The sequence below is a fragment of the Carassius auratus genome, chromosome 23 (assembly GCF_003368295.1).
Source record: "Carassius auratus strain Wakin chromosome 23, ASM336829v1, whole genome shotgun sequence".
Taxonomy (NCBI): domain Eukaryota; kingdom Metazoa; phylum Chordata; class Actinopteri; order Cypriniformes; family Cyprinidae; genus Carassius; species Carassius auratus.
This window is the reverse complement of record NC_039265.1, coordinates 1,619,866-1,639,855: the sequence shown is the minus strand read 5'-3', so window position 1 is coordinate 1,639,855 and position 19,990 is coordinate 1,619,866. Positions and strand designations below refer to the sequence as shown.

At 38.4% G+C, this 19,990-nt stretch overlaps 1 protein-coding gene across 1 annotated transcript in view; it reads left to right on the top strand.

The window, feature by feature from the left end:
* Window positions 1–19,990, top strand: part of LOC113040852 (PR domain zinc finger protein 5) — a 30,938-nt gene that overhangs the window by 2,678 nt on the left and 8,270 nt on the right. The window contains 7 exon segments of the mRNA XM_074559791.1: window positions 5,952–5,979; window positions 7,180–7,316; window positions 7,389–7,523; window positions 7,655–7,715; window positions 13,444–13,539; window positions 13,663–13,784; window positions 15,208–15,287. Coding sequence (XP_074415892.1) covers window positions 5,952–5,979; window positions 7,180–7,316; window positions 7,389–7,523; window positions 7,655–7,715; window positions 13,444–13,539; window positions 13,663–13,784; window positions 15,208–15,287 — 659 coding nt within the window.

Sequence of the window (19,990 nt, the reverse complement as noted above, 5' to 3'; positions counted from 1 at the left end):
TTTCACTTTCTTTGCTTGCCTTGAGTTTTCAATTGGTCGCATTTAAATTACCTCAAGTCACCTGAAGCATACACAAGCCTAAGGAAATATCATCTGCAGATTTTAGACAGTTTTTTCCATATATTGCATGTTTTGAAACTGTATTCTGAACATGTCTGAGTAGACTTGACATCTCTCTAAATGTGTACATCTTAGAATAAATTCTATGAGTGGAGACTCAACCCATAGACGCTTAGAGATCCCACAGAGCCTTGATCATGTTCAGATAGCATGCATTAACTGCTGGATGTGACATCAAAGCCCAGTCACACACACACACACACACACACACACACACACATACACTCACTCTTTCTTCACAGGGTGAGAAGTTTTGTATGTTCGCAGGTGAACAGCGGATACTGAGTGAATTGGATGAAAGCATGGATACACGACTGATGTGGGAGGTGGGTGACTAGACTCAACAATCTTTCCATCACTTTAAAATATAAATTTAAGCTATATTATTATTTGTTATTTTTTTCAGTATGTTGCATATTAAATTAAATTAAATGAGTGTCTAAAATATTTCATTAATTTGGCACTTAATTAAATTCTGTTAAATAGTGACATGGCTTATTTCTCTCATTCATTGCAAGTCTGACAAAAACACCTCTCAACGAGTCACATGACTTGTGGTTTCATTCATGTCTGTAGCACAAACAGTGTGGGATGAGCTACTCCAAAGTTTGTTCAGATAATACTAAAACTAGTAGTAATGTTTGTCTTTGCAAAGACCACTAATACTGTTTTCAGGTTGTTGTTTTTTTCCTTTTTTTTTCTTTCTTTCTTGTTTGCAAGTCTCTTCCTGCGATCTTTGAGGTCTGACTGAATTTTAACCATCTCGGAGAAGTTGTTGCCCCCTTGTTGAGACAGATGCATCACTGCTCATCTCCAGGCAACCATTAATTGGACGAGACATGCCAGCATGAACTCAACTCACGCTGACTCTCCCATGCCAGACACGTCTCCCAGTACATGCCGTATCTAATATCCCATCAAATATCTGCTCTCTGAGCTAAAGATTTGGGTTTATTTTCGGCTGTATTAAAGTTTTAATTATAACACAGACCAGGTTGGGTTCAGCCACATTAGAGTTGTGATTTATTGATCTGACTGCACTGATGATACTATTTTGCACAAAGTATAGTGAGCTTAAGTTCTCCCAAATTACACACTTGTGCATATAATTATTATGATAGATCATCGTAGTATGCAATATTTGACTGTGCCGCTCTTTCATTCTGCTTGTGTGTTGCGATGCAGGCAATTTCAGGGAATTTACCTTTCAAGATTAGTCAGAATAAGTAGCTATTAGTCAGCATTTCAGTAAATTAAGAACAAGAAATATCTCAAAATAATAATTTGTTTCTAAAAACAGTGGGATCAAGGTACTCATCAGATTTGGGAAAAAAAGCATTCCTGTGGAAAGTGAGCAATTTTCCTGATACAAGACTGGAGTTTCAGACACCATCTGTGGCTTTACAATAATGGAAAAAAAGGGTACTTTTTGAGAATATATCCTGATTACAACTCTAGTAAAAAGTGATATATATCTAGTGATATATTTAAAATACATTCAAAAGTATAGTTCAGATATGTAACATATTTACTGACATATTGCTCCAGGCTTACTGATATAAAAATTGTAATGCAACATTATTTGGAGTACTATACTTGTGCACAATGCACATTTCTTAACATTAAGCCCAAATATCACAATTGACAAGGATTGTATGATCAGTCTTTAAATGCAAGATGTAAGATTTAAAGTATACCTGACGTATACTTACACTAGTTCCTTTTTAGCACAATCAAATATGCTTCAGTATGTCTTTGGTTGGACCTCAGCACAATTACAGTGCATTAAATACGAAATAAGTAGTTGTTCCAATTTTATTATACTAAAAGTTTAATTTGAGGGTATTTTTAATAAGTACATAAATATGTAAATGTATTTGTAGTAAATTCAATCACTATTTAAAATACATAAAAATTGCAAGGTCTCAAAACATGGTTTGCAAAAGTTTGCATCATGTGCGAGGCGCTGTTAAAGACACAGTGCACTTTTACATTGAAAAGTGCATGTTTGCATTGTAAAACAATGGAAAATAGTGTAGTGGATTGGAAAAACGTGTTGCGTTTATTATTATTATTATTATATTTAAGATGTAAGTAAAGGTAATGAGAATATAAAAATGGAAAATTAACATAATTAAATATCCATTATTGACTGATATATCCAATATAGACTGATACCAATCAATTAAAAATGGTCTAATCTTAAGTGTTGAACAGTACTGATATACAGTGGTGGCCAAAATTGTTAGCACACCTGGCATATTTAAGAGGTTTCATTTGTTTTTCGTTGAATTGGCCATTACAATACCCATAAAACAAACTATTTCCGGAACTACCTGCGATGGAAGGAATCTGTTGGAACTTTGAAAATGATAGACTGGCTCCTCAAAGTCCGGACTTTAACCCCATCAAGCAAATTTGGAACGTGTGTTGGAAAATACGTTCAAAGGAAAATCTTTGGCTTGAGTTGCAGAAGGCATGAGGTAACATTAGTGTAGTAAAAGTTCTCAGGAAATATACTGACACTATGTCAGAGAGATGTGCTGCTATAATTGTTGCAAAAGGTGGACACACCGCACATTCATTAATAAAATGGGATTAAATACATAAAAGGATGTTTGTGTTATTTGACATTTAATTATTGCATGTTTTCATCACATTCTGAGTTTGCAAGTGAGCTGAATAAATGCATGTTGACATTTGGTCTAGACCTACAGTAACATCACGTTCACACAGCACACTCAGCGCCTCTGCACTTACTCCTGATTTATTTCAACATGTGGACAGGAGAGCGGTCAGTGAATACATGAGAAAACTAAGTAACTGGTGTTATTGATTTGAAAACATAACTCTGATATTTTCTTGCAACTTATCAATGCAATGTGTTACTTTAATAGTTACTAGTTAAAATAGTTAAAAGTTAATAGTTAAAAAACAAACAAAAAAAAAACAATCTGATTATGCAGCTCATGCTACTTGTAATGCGTTTCCCCCAACACTGATTGTGAATCTCTAATAATGTGTATTTTAAGTATTTTGGGCCCCACTTGGATGCTATGCAATTCATGAGAGCATCTTGAGTGGATAAAGCTTTGGGTTGTTAATTGGACACTGTGCTTTCAGTGACTGCTTAGAGGCTGTGGAGAAGCAGCTTTTGAGGAGCAGCATTGCCACTTTGATTCTGATTGGCTGGCTTGTGACCTTTGAATATTTGTGCTTCTGCAGGTTTGAGGGAATAAAGGGGACGTGCTTTATATCCTGGACACTAGTAATAGGGTGGCCATATGCGCCGTTCATACGGGACACGTCCCAGCCAGGATTTTAATAATGCCTAAAATATCCAGATTTTGGCTATTTTCACTGTACCTAAGTTTTAAGCGGACATGCAATATTATTTTTTTCTTTCTTAATTTCTCGTTATCTCGACATAACCGTAATTGTTTTCTCGTTATAATGACTTAATTGTCTCGTTATATCAACATAACAAAAGTTGTTTTTTAATTAATTCATAAATGTTAAATGCTTGGATCAATACTATTATTTTGTGTATTAAGTTCTTGCTAGATGCATGAGTTTCACCAACGCGTTCTGTGTCATAAAATAACTGCTTATCCAAACCAAGGTTGACATCACTGTATTCTGTTTGCACCTATATCTTTATTTGTTCTTCTTTGAGGTACATGATTGTTATTTAATAAGCAGCGATGTTCTGTTTATCTACAGTAAGCCAGGATTTAACAATGTAGGCTATTTTGTGATGTGCCTCTTTCCCTTATTAATATTTTTTGTTAATCATATTGATGAGAAATGTGATGTATATTTAAAGTGCATAGGCTAATTTAATTCAGTTTTGTTCTATAATGTTGTAATTGTTTTTTCTACACACACACATACACTACACGTTCACATGAACGCTCTGTTCAAACAGAAGCTTGTAACATACATGATATCTGTCACAGCATGATTACAAAAATTACAAATTATATATAATTTTATTTTTAAGGGGGGGGTGAAATGCTATTTCATGCATACTGAGTTTTTTACACTGTTAAAGAGTTGGATTCCCATGCTAAACATGGACAAAGTTTCAAAAGTTGAGTTGTACGTTTGAAGGAGTATTTTTGTTCCCAAAATACTCCTTCCGGTTTGTCACAAGTTTCGGAAAGTTTTTTTCGAGTATGGCTCTGTGTGATGTTAGATGGAGTGGAATTTCCTTATATGGGTCCTTATGGCACTTCTGCCGGAAGAGCGCGCGCTCCCGTATAGCACAGCACTGAGAGCACAACAGACTTCACTGATCAGAGCGAGAGCGTCGCGAAATGAGTGTGTTTTTGGTTGCCAGGGCAAGACAACCCTGCACAGATTACCAAAAAAAACAGCATTAAGGGACCAGTGGATGGAGTTTATTTTTACAGAGCATCAACGGAGTTGTGCAAGTGTTTTTGTTTGTTCCCTGCATTTCGAAGATGCTTGTTTTACAAACAAGGCCCAGTTTGACGCCGGATTTGCGTATCGTTTATTTCTTAAGGATAATGCAGTCCCAACGAAAAAGGGTCACGATCGTGTGTTGGAACCAGCGGCGGTGAGTAAAACTGCTTCAAATATCTCTGTGTTGTTAACTTAGCTATCGGTACATGAGCACATCAAGTAAACAACATGCGATGTTGTCATCAAACTGCACTTTCCACATGTACAGCTTAAAAAAAAAAAAGACGACATCAAGTGGAACTTAGTCATTTTCCAAAACCGCTAAGCAAATATATACAGTTTCAGGACATACCACATAGAGACGCCTTTGCTGATGCTGCTCTTGTTAAATTTCAGCCTCTGGATCTGTGTCACAGCTTCCAAACGCTCTCAACGCAAAAGCATACTGGCGCTCGTGATTCTTTAGCTCCGCCCACACGTCACGCCTCTAAGCGCTCGTGTTTTCCCGGGAAAAACCGGAAAAACCGGAAACCCCCCCCCCCCTTAAATAAAGGGAAAATTAAAAGTGATTTTAATCCAAGCAGCTCTAAAGATCTTAGAATAGTTCTGAATCCTCCATCTGTGTTTGTGGTGTTGTTTTGAAATGTTAATTACAAAAACAAGAAGTTTGGTGTACTGTTGATATTTGGAAAATATCAACAGTGATTGATCAGCCTTTACTTATGTATTGTAGATGTTATTACGTAGGCGAAACAAAATTTGCTGAAATATAGGCTACAATAAGAGCGCCTGCATGGTTGTCCATCAGATGCCTGTCAAAGTTGAGTTTGTTACTATAGCAACAGTAAAAACTGTCATGTTGAGATAACGAGAAAATTAAGTCATTATAACGAGATAACAACTTTCGTTATGTCAAGATAACGAGAAAATTAATTAGTTATAACAAGAAAATAATAGGAAAAAAATGATAATGCATGGCCGCTTAGAACGTCCGTAGCACTGTGCAGTTTGATCATTGTGTAACATTCATGAGAGCTATAAAGTGCAGAGCAGACAGCTCCTTATGTTTTCAAATCGCTTTCACGTGTTTGGTCATTCGTTTGACTTGAAGCCTTGTTGCGCACTTTTTTTTTTGTGCGCAGCGACGTTACAAGTCAATCGAACGAACAAACATGTGTGCATATTTGCATCCCTTTGATCATTCCCTCTTAGATTTCGCCTACTCACACGCAGCACCATAATTGGTCGATTATGTACAATACCTGCATGTTATTAGTCAAACTGCTCTGGATGTTTTAGGCAATATTAAAATCCTGGCCGGGACATGTCCCGTATGAATGGCGCATATGGCCACTCTAGCTAGTAACCCTTGCCATGCTAACTGGTTTCACTTCGTTCATCAGGCTCCTTCACAGAAGCAGAAGTATTCAGGTATGAGAAGATGCCACAGCCTGATAACCACAGAGATATCTTACACTCTCATGCACACATTCACACTGTTGCCGTCAGAATGAGAGTCCAAACAGAGTCGTTAGTAAGATGGTTTAACTTTAAACAGCTATAAACAAGTATGTGAGTGGATTTTGATTTGAGGGACAACAGGAGATGTACTTTTTCAAGTGTTTTTGGATTATGGATCTGTATTTTGGCCAGAAGCGACGGTTTAACCTGTTAACCCTCACCTGGGCGCTGACACACTGAACACTCTTTGTTTTCATACTTCAGTTTTTACTGAATAGATTAAATAAAACAGGACAAAATTCAATACAAACTATATATCATTATGAAGGTCTAAGCCTCAAGAATCTACAGCAGATCGCTGTTTTTCATTGAAAATCTTATAAGGATTGTATTTGCTAAATTTGTATAAGAAGTACACATCAAAACATGCATAATCAAAATGCAGTACAGACCAGATTTGCCGTAATAACGAGTCATAAACACATCCAGAGCTGTAAATCCTAGTTTAGTTAGAAAGGTAAGGGTCCACTGAATGACATCTCGAAGCGCACTTTTGCGTGTAAGTGGAACTAAGAGGCACAGTGGGATATGTTCTGGCATGGGATGGCCGACCGTGTCCACAAGGAGATTGTGATGAGTGGGGCGGTGCCGAGAGCCGTGGGAATGGAGCGAGGCCGGTGGAGTGATTGGAAATGAGTGACACCTGCTCGACCCACTGGTCTTGAGTCCCACGGAGGAGATGGAAGGATATAAAACAGGAGCTACGACAGTGACAGACGAGAGACCAGTGGGTCGAGCAGGTGTCACTCATTTCCAATCACTCCACCAGGCCTCGCTCCATTCCCACGGCTCTTGGCCCCGCCCCACTCATCACAGAGATCTACCTCCTCGAGTTGCCAACCAGCCTCAACGGACTCATCGACTTGGCGTTCCGCGTGGACACTCGGATTGACCACCTGGGGGCGCAGGCTGGTCACACACGTATTCTCGGTACCCCGGAGAGTGGCAACTCGAGCCAGGAGAACATGGTCGGTCCCGTCGTTGATCACAAATCCATGAAGGTGGGTAGAGCTTGACTGACCCGGGAGGAGAGAGAGAGGCAGAGGTCCCAAGGACTTTGTCTTTACGGCAGTGGCTCTGGACATCTTTTGCTTGCCTATCCGGTAAAAGAGTCAGCCCGGTTGAGGCAACTATCGGGTGGGATCTCTGCCGGGAAGTCCTCAACATCATCAACTCTCCTACTGGTGAAACTGAGGTGGCCAACAACACTCACACCTGTCACGGCCTTCTGGACTCAGGAGTCAAAGGTAACTTCATAGACACTACCCTTGCACATCACCTGAGACTTCCTATCACTCCCCTTTCACATCAGATTACAGTCAGCACACTCAATGGCCAGGAACTGCCTCACATCACCCACACTACAGGACCCATAACTCTCCTCACCTCCGGCAACCATATCGAAACCCTTCCCCTCCTCTTCATGGACTCTCCTGTTGCACCCATCATGTTGGGTCACCCCTGGCTGGTCCAACAGAACCCATGAGTGGATTGGGGTTCAAACGCCATCACCTTGTGGAGTGAACGTTGTCATGAGCCTTTTCTGGTTTCTGCTTGTCCTGCTTTGTCTGTTTCTTTTTTTCAGGAGGAGGCTATGGTTCTGTCAAACGTGTCCGCGGAGTACCTGGACCTGAAGGAAGTGTTCAGTAAGTCCCGCACTGCTTCTCTCCTTCTGCATTGTCCCTATGACTGAGACATAGAGTTAGTTCCAGGTAAGCCCCCGCCTAAAGGCAAACTTTATTCTCTTTCCATTCCGGAGAAAGAGGCCATGGAGAATATATTTCTGATTATCTAGCATCAAGGTTCATCCTCCCTTCCTCTTCTCCAGTGGGGGCGGGATTCTTTTTGTTGGTAAGAAAGATGGTTCCCTGTGACCTTGTATTGATTACAGAGATCTGAATAACATCACAGTTAAGAATACTTATCCTTTGCCACTGATGTCTTCAGCTTTAGAGAGGTTACAGGGAGCATCTGTCTTCACAAAACTGGATTTACGCAACGCTTATCTCTGACCGCCTTGACCTCCCCCAGTACTGCGTTCAGGTGGTCTAATACAGCTGAAAATAGTTCCAACCTCAAGAGCTGCTTCGTTTCGGCTCCCATCTTAGTAGCCCCTGATCCCACATGGCAGTTCGTGGTGGAGGTCGATGCATCAGAGGTGGGAGTAGGCGCAGTTCTTTCCCAACGTGCTGCCTCAGATGACAAGATGCATGCGTGCACGTTTTCTTCTCATCGTTTATCTCCTGCTGAACATAATTATGACATTGGTTGATCATGGTCAACAGAGAGTTGTTGGCCGTCAAATTAGCATTGGAGGAGTGGCGTCATTGGTTGGAGGGGTTGGGGGTACCTTTCATCGTCTGGACTGATCACAAAAACCTAGAATATATAAGAACTGCCAAAAGACTCAACTCCAGGCAGGCTCGGTGGGCACTTTTTTTCGGACGCTTAGATTTTTCCCTATCGTACAGCCCGGGTTCCAAAAACGTCAAACCCGATTCTTTGTCACGTCTATTTGATCCTTCCGAATCAAAATCAGATTGCTACAAGACCTACAGCACTCACCCAACCTCCTGTCTTCTTGTTAATTGTTTGTCTGACTTTTCTTTAAATATATTCGTTAACCCGCACTTGCTTCCTCCCCCTCCTTCCAGTCGTTGCATCATATCATCGTATTATTTACTGCCATGTGACCCACAAAAGTAAAACTTGGTGAATGAAAAGTCAAGGCCAAGGCCTGGAAGGAACTTAGGGTGTCCTTATAAGACTATATATTATAAAACAGTATACAATACAAAAGACAAAAGGACTTATTCTGGCAAAATCAGTGCTAAATCAGATGTTTGCCTTCTCTGTACGCTCTTGGCCTCCGCTAATTTCAGTGATTCAACTCAAATTGTGAAACTTGTGTATTAAATAAATACAGTGCACACAGACTGAAGTAGTTTAAGTCTTTGGTTCTTTTAATTGTGATGATTTTGGCTCACATTTAACAAAAACCCACCAATTCACTCAACAAATTAGAATATGGTGACATGCCAATAAGCTAATCAACTCCAAATATTGCAACGTAGACTGAGGTTGACTAAATTTACAGCAAATTTTCATATTTGTGAAAACTATTCCTTTATTTATTTTTTTATTTTTTTAAATTTTGTTTCACTTCTGATATGTTTAGGGATTTTTCCACTAAGATTGTCACAGTGAACTGCGTATTTTCGTTCAGAACATGTGTAATCCAGCCTACATTTTTGTTAAAATTAGCTTGCATTTTTCTGGTTTTGCAACAGCTTTCACATATATGATACACCTATGATTCCTTAAAGTGCTGCCTACGTAGGCCACTCATTAGGTTTGGGTGCAGAGCCACAAATTATGACCGCAGCTTTGCATAATCTCAGAAACAGAATCATTTCAGGTCACATGAGCTGGATATGGCAGTTGAGTAGCAACCAATGGTGAAGTGATCTGGCAACCTCCGATGCCCTAATCACAATCAGTGTTAATGCACTTGTAGCACCTCATGATCCCGATTAAATTATGGGAATAATGCTGTGATTACAGATTGATTTCACAACTCATCTTAATATGTAAAAGCATAACATCTTTGTGTTTAACATCCAATAACTCACAGGAGGGTTCACTATAGTATCAATCACAACAAAAAGAGAATGTACATGTGCAGTATGATTCTGTATGTTAAACCTGATCCTAGGGTTGCACGATAATGGTAATGGTTACACTGATAACTATATTGATGATTATTTTATTTAAAAATTATAAATGTTAAAGTCTGCATGAACCGGAAGTTGCTGCCAACTTTATTTCAGTGTGGTGACATTTTTCCAGCTGAAACTGAATATTGAATGGAGAGCTTTGTTTTATGTTTGCGCTCCTCCTCTGTCTCTCACTCATAGCAATCTAACAGTTTACTCATGTCATTTACTGATTTATTGTATTTATCATATACACTGACATGCTCTTTATTATGAAAACTGGTATAATGACTCTTCTAAAGCTAAATCAAAAGCTAATAAAGTGAAGTACTTAATATTATTTCAAATAATTGCAATAAATATTGTATATTTCCAATTAATTACAGTATTTCTATTTGTATTTATTTTTTGTAAAAATTTCAGCATTAAGATGTTTGCAAGAAATTTACTGTAAAAATAAATAAACAAATACATAAAAATGGTATTAACCTTTTTTTAGTTAAACAGATTGAAATTAAAGGGGGGGTGAAATGCTATTTCATGCATACTGAGTTTTTTACACTGTTAAAGAGTTGGATTCCCATGCTAAACATGGACAAAGTTTAAAAAATTAAGTTGTACATTTGAATGAGTATTTTTGTTCCAAAAAAACCTCTTCCGGTTTGTCACAAGTTTCGGAAAGTTTTTTTCGAGTATGGCTCTGTGTGACGTTAGATGGAGCGGAATCTCCTTATATGGGTCCTAAGTGCGCGCTCTTCTGCCGGAAGAGCGCGCGCTCCAGTATAGCAAAGCACTGAGAGGCTGAGCACAGCCTGATCAGAGCGAGAGCGTTGCGAAAAGCCAAACGTTTTTGGTTGCCAGGGCAAGACAACCCTGCACAGATTCCCAAAAGAGAAACAGCATTAAGGGACCAGTGGATGGAGTTTATTTTTACAGAGCATCAACGGAGTTGTGCAAGTGTTTTTGTTTGTTCCCTGCATTTCGGATTGCACATCGTTTATTTCTTAAGGATAATGCAGTCCCAATGGAAAAGTGTCACGATTGTGTGTTGGAACCACATGCGGTGAGTAAAACTGCTTCAAATATCTTTGTGTTGTTAACTTAGCTATCAGCCCGTAAGCACATCAAGTAAACAACATGCAATGTTGTCATCAAACTGCACTTTCCACATGTACAGCTTAAAAAAAAAAAAAAAAAAAAAAAGACGACATAAAGTGGAACTTAGTCATTTTCCAAAACCGCTAAGCAAATATATACAGTTTCAGTACATACCACATAGCATACCGCCTTTGCTGACGCTGCTCTTGTTAAATTTCAGCCTCTGGATCTGTGTCACAGCTTCCAGACGCGCTCAACGCAAAAGCATACTGGCGCTCGTGATTCTTTAGCTCCGCCCACACGTCACGTCTCTAGGCGCTCGTGTTTTTCCGGGAAAAATCGGTACAGACTATCTTTCTCTTATGAATATAATAAAAATAAAGACTTTTTGGAGTTATGAAGGATGCAGTACTACTCTGTAGGTACTCAAGATTAACAGGATATTGAGTGAAAACGAGCATTTCACCCCCCCTTTAAAATTACAGTATAGCTGGTAAAGTACATTTTTGTACATGACACTAAAATAAGACTTAAAAAAAAAACTTAATTTTACAGTCTTTAAAATCAAAAAATTAAATGCCAGTGATATCTCTATATACAGTAAGGATACTTAGTGTTAAAGAGGTCATATGATGCGATTTCAAATTGTCCTTTCTCTTTGGAGTGTTGCAACTTTTGGTGAATAAAGAAGATCTGTAAAGTTGCATAGACTAAAGTCTCAAATCCAAAGAGATATTCTTTATCAAAGTTAACACTCGCCCACGCCCCCCTGAAACGGCTCATTCTAACACGCCCCCACATATCTACATATCTACGTCACTATGTGGGAATATTTGCATAATGCCGCCCAGATGTTCACGCCAAAGAAAGAAGGCATACCTTTTATTCTCGTTGAAGTATTGTTGTTGCTGCCACTGCCATGTCTTATAGACACTGTGTGTTTCACTGTGAAAGTGAAACTACATTGTTAGTCATGCCTGGAGCTGATCCATGCTGGGCACTGAGGAAATACATCAACTTTGCACTGTGGTTTGCAGAATCGGCTTTCACCATGGATGAAGCGAATACACCTGAAGAGTGTTTTTGAAGCTCAAAGTATGCAGAGAGGGCCGTCGCCATCTTGGCAGCGCATTGTTTTTTTTTAACCAGGCTGTAAACATGTTTTTTTTTTTTTTTTTCTGCTGTAAAGTTGTGCATTTTAACAAGGGGAGACTATGGGACTGACTCCATTTGCAGCCAGCCTCTAGCGGCCAGTCGATGAATTGCAGTTTTAGCCACTTCTTTGTTGACTTCATCCAGTATGTGGAAAATTGTTTTTTGTTTTTTTTACCTTAAACCGCATAAACATATTTCATTACACCAAATACACAAAATAATGTTCTTTTTAGCAACATCATATGATCCATTTAACCAATTAACAGGTTTTTGCTTTAGATTTTTACAGTCATTTACTGTTAAGTTTGCAGTCGTTTTTTACAGTCACTTTCATTTGCAAAGAAAATCTTAGTAATGATGGCTAAGATCCAACATACTGTTTGATTATGCCTAATTTATCTAGATTAGCAAAAATGTAGATGTAGAAGTCCTATGTGTTCACCTAATATCAATATATACATATTATTTTTTTTATCAGTTACATTTTGTCTTTTTTTCAATAAAATAAATGAATTCTATACTACTATAATACTAAACTATACATGAATAATTATTAGAATGGTTAATTATGAATTTTTTCAAATGGATTGATCGATCATTGCAGTGAGTCTGTGAACAAGTCTCTGGTGAGTGTGAGATCTGATGGCCATTAAAGCAGAATCAAGAGAACAGAGTCTGTGTTTCCTCACACATGACACTTCTCTCACCGTCTCCCTGTGGATAAATGTACAGCAACTGTGCTTATTTCTGTATGACCTTTTAGGAAATGAAGGTCTGATAAAGTCATTAAACAGAGGTTCGAGTGTTTGGCCTTTGACCTTAATCAGGAAGTGCTGCTGATCTTATGCTTCCCCTCGTGTAAAGGTTTGATTGCAGCTCCCAGCAGATCTCTGTTGTGTTGTCTGTTTAGTGTCAGGCGACACCTGGATCTTTGCTTTTCTACGTCTAATTCCGTTTATGTCTTTTGTGATAAGACACACGCACAAACACAACAGTTACTTCTGGTTCTTTTATTTGCTGAGAGTCATTCCAGCCATAAAATATTTGTCCAGTATCAGTATCCAGTATTGTTTTTGTGAAAAGTGTGTTCATCCCATAGGCGTAATGGTTTTTATACTGTACAAACTGTATATTCTATGGCCCTAAACCAACCCTACACCTAACCCTAACCCTCACAGGAAACTTTGTGCATTTTTACTTTCTCAAAAAAACTCATTCTGTATGATTTATAAGTGTTTTGAAAAATGGGGACATGGCTTATGTCCTCATAAGTCACCCTCTTCGTCTAATACCTGTGTCATACCCATGTCATTATACAGAGTTGTGTCCTGATATGACACACACACACACACATACACTTTCACAATGTCTCATGTATTAGTGCTGAAGTCCTGTTGATTTGAAGTGTTCTTCACTGTACAGAGAGCTCTGCTTCATCAGGAGACCCTTCAAAAGCTCATCAGTGTGTCCTGTGTCACAGCACCTTCTGTTCAGAGTCCCGGTACATCAGTCTCGAGTCCGATATGCAGTCCCCATTTTCATGACCCCCTGAGTATACCGTTTGACTCGGAAATATGTCACATTTCTGAAGAGAGCAACTACAATGGAGTTTTTTTATGTGCAGTTTAGAGCAGCACAAAGAGATGTGTAAAGGAGACGGTCGATTCCTCTGTAAGGTTCAGAGCTGTGGGAAAAGATTCAGGAGTAAAGATGCCCTGAAGAAACACAAAGGCAACGTCCACACAGGTTTGTCTCACAGCCTCAGTGAGACTGAGGCGAGTGTGAAATTACCCGTCTGTAATGAGAGTCTAATCAGCGGCTGTTTAACATCTTCATTAATCTCTTCATTTCTGAGCCGCTCTTCATCCTCTCGGTCTGTCAGATAAATGCTAAGCGCTCCCTCCCTCTCTACACTCATCTTTTCACCAGACTCTCAACACGTCTGTCTCTCTGCCAGAAGCGCACACATCTGAGAAAACGAGTCAAGGACCCCTAATCGGCTGATGAAAGCGCGTATCAGAATGTTTTCAGTGTTATTGTCAGTAATTATAATTGGACCGTTTAGCCACATGCAAGTGAATCAGTCATTTGCAAATGAATCCAAACAGTTAGCTAAACGATTAAGCTTATGGAATGATTAAGCCTCGACACTTGTGAAAGTGCTTACAGCTACATTAAATATAGTTTTGCTATAATAAGAGTCTTTAAAATGGACATGCAAAAAGGATGCTGTTTTGAAATAAAGGCTTGATGTAAATGTTTCTCCCCAGTCCAACCAAACCTGTTGTCCGTAGTTCTGTTCTGTTCATTCTGCACTCTGGATGTTAAAATACTCTCAAAATCACAACTTATGTCACATTTGTCAATGTACGATGAAATCTGTTTTCTATGTTTTCATTTACTCACCCTCAAGTTGTCCCAAACCTGCATGAGTTTCTTTCTTCTGTTGAACACAGAAGAAGATATTTTGAAGAATGCTGGTCCCCGTTGACTTCCATTGTATGTTTCGTCCATACCATTAAAGTCAATAGTGAGTGGAAACTGAAGGAAGAAACATACTGAAGGTGAAAAAATGAAGAGTTTTCATTTCTTGGTGAACCATCCCTTTGAAATGGATCAGTATGCCAATATGCTGAAATTAACCAATCACAAGAATTTTAAAGAAGCAATACAATAAAGATACATAATACTAATACTAATACTAATACTACTACTAATAATAATAATAAAGATGGGAAACAATTAAATACAAATTTCGGACATTTTTGCCGCAAGAAACATTGACTAAGATTAAACTGTCTTTATTACTGAATAAATGCTACAAAGTGTAGAATATACCCTTTTAAAGCATTTTAAAATACCAGTGCTTTAAGAACTGTTTTTGAGGTGTTCACTTCCTTTTCTATAGGAAATACGTATTAGCTGACCTTTCACCCCTGATAAATATAGTTGTTTTTGTCTTCACTGTTGTACTTCATTGCGAACCAGGAACTGATTTATGTTAGAACTTCCTGATCTTTATTTGGAACTGATGCAGTGTCTCCATTAGCAGCTCCTCATGCCATCAGGATGTGTCCTGCTGCTCATGTGATGTATGATCTCTCTCTCTGTGTGTGTGTGTGTGTGTGTGTGTGTGTGTGTGTGTGTGTGTGTGTGTGCGTGTGTGTAGGGAGTGCTCGCAGGAAGTTAGTATGCACCATCTGTAATAAGAAGTGCTCATCCTCACTCAACCTGCAGGAGCACTGCAAGGTCAGATCATTCCTTCATAAATCTCTTATCGTTCATCCAGTCCATCTCTTCATATTTCTTGCCTTTCGCTCATCTATTTTGGCTTTAATCTTTCTCCTCTCTCATGCCATCTATCCATCTGTTCTTTCTCTGGCCTTGTCTCAAATGGCACCCTCAGCAGTTGCAGTACACACTTTAGCTCTAAAGGAATTATGCAAATGAGGTAATGTAAATGTTTGCTGTGAAGGATGTAGCAGATTATTAAGATCTAACTAGCTCAGATATCATTAAATTAAACTTACTTTTATGAGCTTCTCCAAGAGAAAAATATGAATCAAAAAAACAGAATATAAGCAATATATACTCTGAAGTTTGTCTCTGGTCTGCTATAAACTTGCATTTCCAACTTTGTTTTCTCAGAATTGCAAGATGCTGTATAAAGTCACAATTGCATGTAATGAGTGAGAATTGCGAGATATAGTCACAACTGCATGTTATAAAGTCAGAATTACATAATATAAAGTCGCAGTCGCGTGTTATAAAGTCAGAATTGCTTGACATAGCAAGTAAGTTGCGAGATATAGTCGCAGTTGCATGCTATAAAGTCAGAATTGCAAGATATAGTCAGAATTGCAAGTTATATAAACTCATAATTATGACTTTATTTTTCAGAATTTCAAGATATATTCTCACAATGACAAGTTATAAAGTCAGAATTACAGGATATAATGTAAATTCACAATTCAGTCTTGTTTTCTCAGAATTGTGAGATACAGTACGTCGAGTACACCATTTCTGATGAGGCCTCATCTCTTGGATCTCACTTGAGTTCTCGACTTCCTCTTTTTTTCTTTCTTTGGCTGCCGTCTGATCTATTTAATTTAATCTGTCCTCGTCTGTTTCGTTGTTTTTAAAAAGATTAAAAAAATAAGAAATATAGCCGTCTTAGACTCGGGTTTGCTCTTGCATGCCGTCCATCTCTCTCTGTCTCTCAGCTGGAGGTGGGCTTGATGTTGATGTTGTAAGGTTTTCCACTGGTGTGAGTGTGTACAGAAAGGTCGTCTTTTATTTCACAAGCTCATCCCTGTGGCCCTCGTGAAATTTAAGAGCTGGGGAGTCCAGACTGCCCAACCTTCCTGCTGGCGTCAGGGTTCTTCTGCAAAAAGACCTGAGGAATATCAGACAAACAGCTTCATCACCATCTCCAAATCACCACAAAAGTCAGAGATCTGAAATAGTTCATGGTCCATTTTCTCTTGGGAAGATTCATGGATAGACTGTGTGGGTGTCCTTTTCAAAATATATACCACTTTTTAGATGCTTTTCAATGAAACCACAACGCTAAACTTTGGCAGAGGGAGTTGAGAGTGACAAATGGAGGTAATTTGATTTTCTGACTGAAGGAGGAAGGTGAACAACCACAATTCAGGTTTAATGTTCTTACGATTGGAAAACATCCCAAGCTTCCACTGCTCCACCAAACCAACATCCCAGTCTGTTTTGGCCTGGAGAATGCTATCGTCACTCTCTTTGCCTAAATTTGACATAAAACAGGCACTTCCTCCTGTCAGCGTTCACTCATCAGCAGTTATCAGCGCAGCCGTTCTGAGAGCAAGCCTTTCCATTTGCAGCTGTCCGGATTTGGCCTCAACCTGCAAGAGCGTCATGCTGCTCTGGTGTGCGTTTCTGATTGTTCGGCAGCGGTCAGCCTCTCTCTCTCTCTCTCTCTCGAGAGAGAGAGGAAATGCTAATGTTTCTGTAAAATTCTTCCCGCGGGTGTTGTTAAATCCAAACCTGTTTGGCTCTTCTATGTCATTTTGTTTTATTGGACACTTTCTTGCTCAAAGATGCATCCAAATGATTTAATATTATGTTATTTTAGAATGTTTTTATAATATTTCTGCCCAGGCTCATTGGAAATACATGGCTTTTCCTAAATTTCTATGCAACTCAAAAAAAAAAAAAACATACAAATCACTGCAGTTTTTTAGTTGAAATCAACAGTAAAGGCAGTTTTCTCACAAATTATGATTTACAGGGCGAGAGTTCTGATTAAGAGAGCCTAATTTTTGCCCAATTCCTTGTATAATATGTTATGATCTCAAAACAATTTTTACATTCTGTCAGAGAACATCAGCGTCACATACAACCTCATGTGTATGGAATTTCTAATAGGTTTCCTATTTTCAATAGGTTTTCTCGGTAGCTCGTGCTATACGGCATTGCTCTTGTGAGTTGAAGTGCTCTGATATCCCATGAAACTACGGGTCGACAAAACAGCTCAAAGTTAAAATACCACAGTTACATCAACAAATGCATTTTTATAGCATTCGTCAACACTATTCGGCATGTTCAGGGTTTGGTTTGGTGTAGGGGGCATCTTATTTTCCAGCACGATAGAGCATTAAGGTTTGTGCACACCAAAAGCAAATGTATTTATTTGTGCAAGTAGATTATATACAAGCTCATGCGAATAGACGAAAATTCGCACCAGGAGAAGTGAGTGACATGAATTTGGCGAAGTGATTGCCTCGACCATACGTTAAGAACTCGAGCAGAAAATGTGCATGATGTGTTGCCAAGCCAATCAGCGAAGAGCTTAATGACACGTCCGGTGTGACACGTCCGGTTGTATCAAAAAATCAAGGAAAGCATTACACATTGATTTTATTTGCGCAAGTGACACAAAAAATTAGTAATCTAGAGTGATAATGTGACACAGTTAACCTTTTAGCAACACTTCCAGCCTCAAACATTTGAGTTTTGAACCGCTTAAGCAGAGTTAGCAGAGTAATAAAAAAGTGGCCACAGTCAAATAATAAATGTGTGTTTACATTTCACTAGAAAGTATGTGCATGTACGTAATACCGACGTTGCAGTAGGTTGAATTATATCTCTCCATTTAGTACAACCTTTATTCTTTATCAAAAGAAAGTTAGTTGGGAAGCTGATCTGTTAACACTAGAACAACCAGAATTCTACTACTACTAGGATGGCCATATCGGTCATTCTGACTGTACATACTAGATTTAACTGAATGCCAATTTTACATTCAAAGCTTATTCTGAGGTTCTACAATGAAGCTTTGAATGTCTGCTGTCATAATTTATGATGTCATCTCTCTAAAAATATAATATATTTTTGTAATATTTAAATGTAAGAGCTACGTAGACCGCTCCCATCTTGCTTTGTATCCAGCAAGCAGGAGAGCAAAAGTTTTTCACCACAGTATAAATGTTGTATTTGAAAGTCTTCATGCCAACACATGTGAACCAAAGCAGAACATTTCTGTAGATAAAACATTTTGGAATGCATGCATCTTTTTTCAATACATTTTTACATTTGTACTTTTGTAACTCTCTAGAGTTATTGGAAATGTTTTGATCAGATGAATTGGAAACAGTTCTATGCAGCCACCAATTGAATCATGATCCATGAATAAATGGTAATAATAAATATTGTCACTGTCGCAAAAAGAAAAGCCTATAGTTTGTATTATTTCACAATATCAGTCTTGTCAAGGCTAAAATTTGCCTATAGGCTATGCATTAGCTACAGTATTACACTAGCATAAAAATAATAGGCTAATAGCCATTATTATTATTATTATTATTATTTTTGCTATTTGGCATAACATTGAAGTAGTCTATTATTGATAATAGCCAGGCTATAGTCTTCCAGCCTAACATAGCCTGTATGCCTGGAACAGTTGCAGATTGAAGGACAGCAGTTGTTGTATTGGAGGTGTCCACCCGGCTTTTTTACGAACATTTTGGCTTAGCAATAGAATATAAAAACAACTAGAACAAAAGTTGCTGGGCAACAGTGACGTGCATCTTCCAACGAGGGAAAAAGTCGCAAAAGCTGAAATTATACGCCTCTGTAATGCGAAACGGTCAATTTGACTGCTTTGGCCATTCAAGGTAGAAATACTCAGAACTCTTAAGTGTTTTATCATTTTAATAAAATAGCAATGTTATAATAAAATACACACACATTTAGGAAAAGTCAGGGTATTATAGTTATATGGGTTTTATTTAAACAAAGTTATTACATTTTTAAATTTAAAAATGGTCAAAATGACTGCCTTGGTATTTATAGTGTTAAAGTTTTAGGTAATGTCTGCATACATAACATATGTACCTTTCTCAACTCATTAATGGAAGAATTCTGAAAAAAAAAAAAAAAACTCCCCCACAGGATGATGAATTTAGGTTTCAAGTAGAATGAAGTTTAAATCTCTGTGGCCTTGCTTAATTTCCTGGGCTGCCCGATATACAAACACAGTTTGGTCGCAGACCTTTTTCCTGGCTTTCCATCCATCTCCATCTTTGTCTGTGTAATATATGTCAAGTCTTCCTTTTTGCACCAGACCGTATCCATCCGACTCATTGGAAAGCCTGCGAATATGATTTGCTCTGTGAGAAGTGGAGACTTGAAAGACTCTGTAGAGTCTCTTCCACATGCAGACAGCTTCTCTATACATTCATAAACTGGCATGAGAAGATTAAAAGTGCTGAGCATTTCACAGAAAACCAAGCCATCAGAGCTGTGCTGCAGAGCTTATAGCTCGGCTCTCAGTATTTAAAGACGTAAAGAGAAGATTTTAGTAATGAGTTTCAGTGCTTTAATAAAGTGGCATTTCAAATTAAATGACTATACAAAATCAGATATGTTCAAAGTAGCATCAGGTAAGATGGACCAGTTTTTCATAAAATAATAGT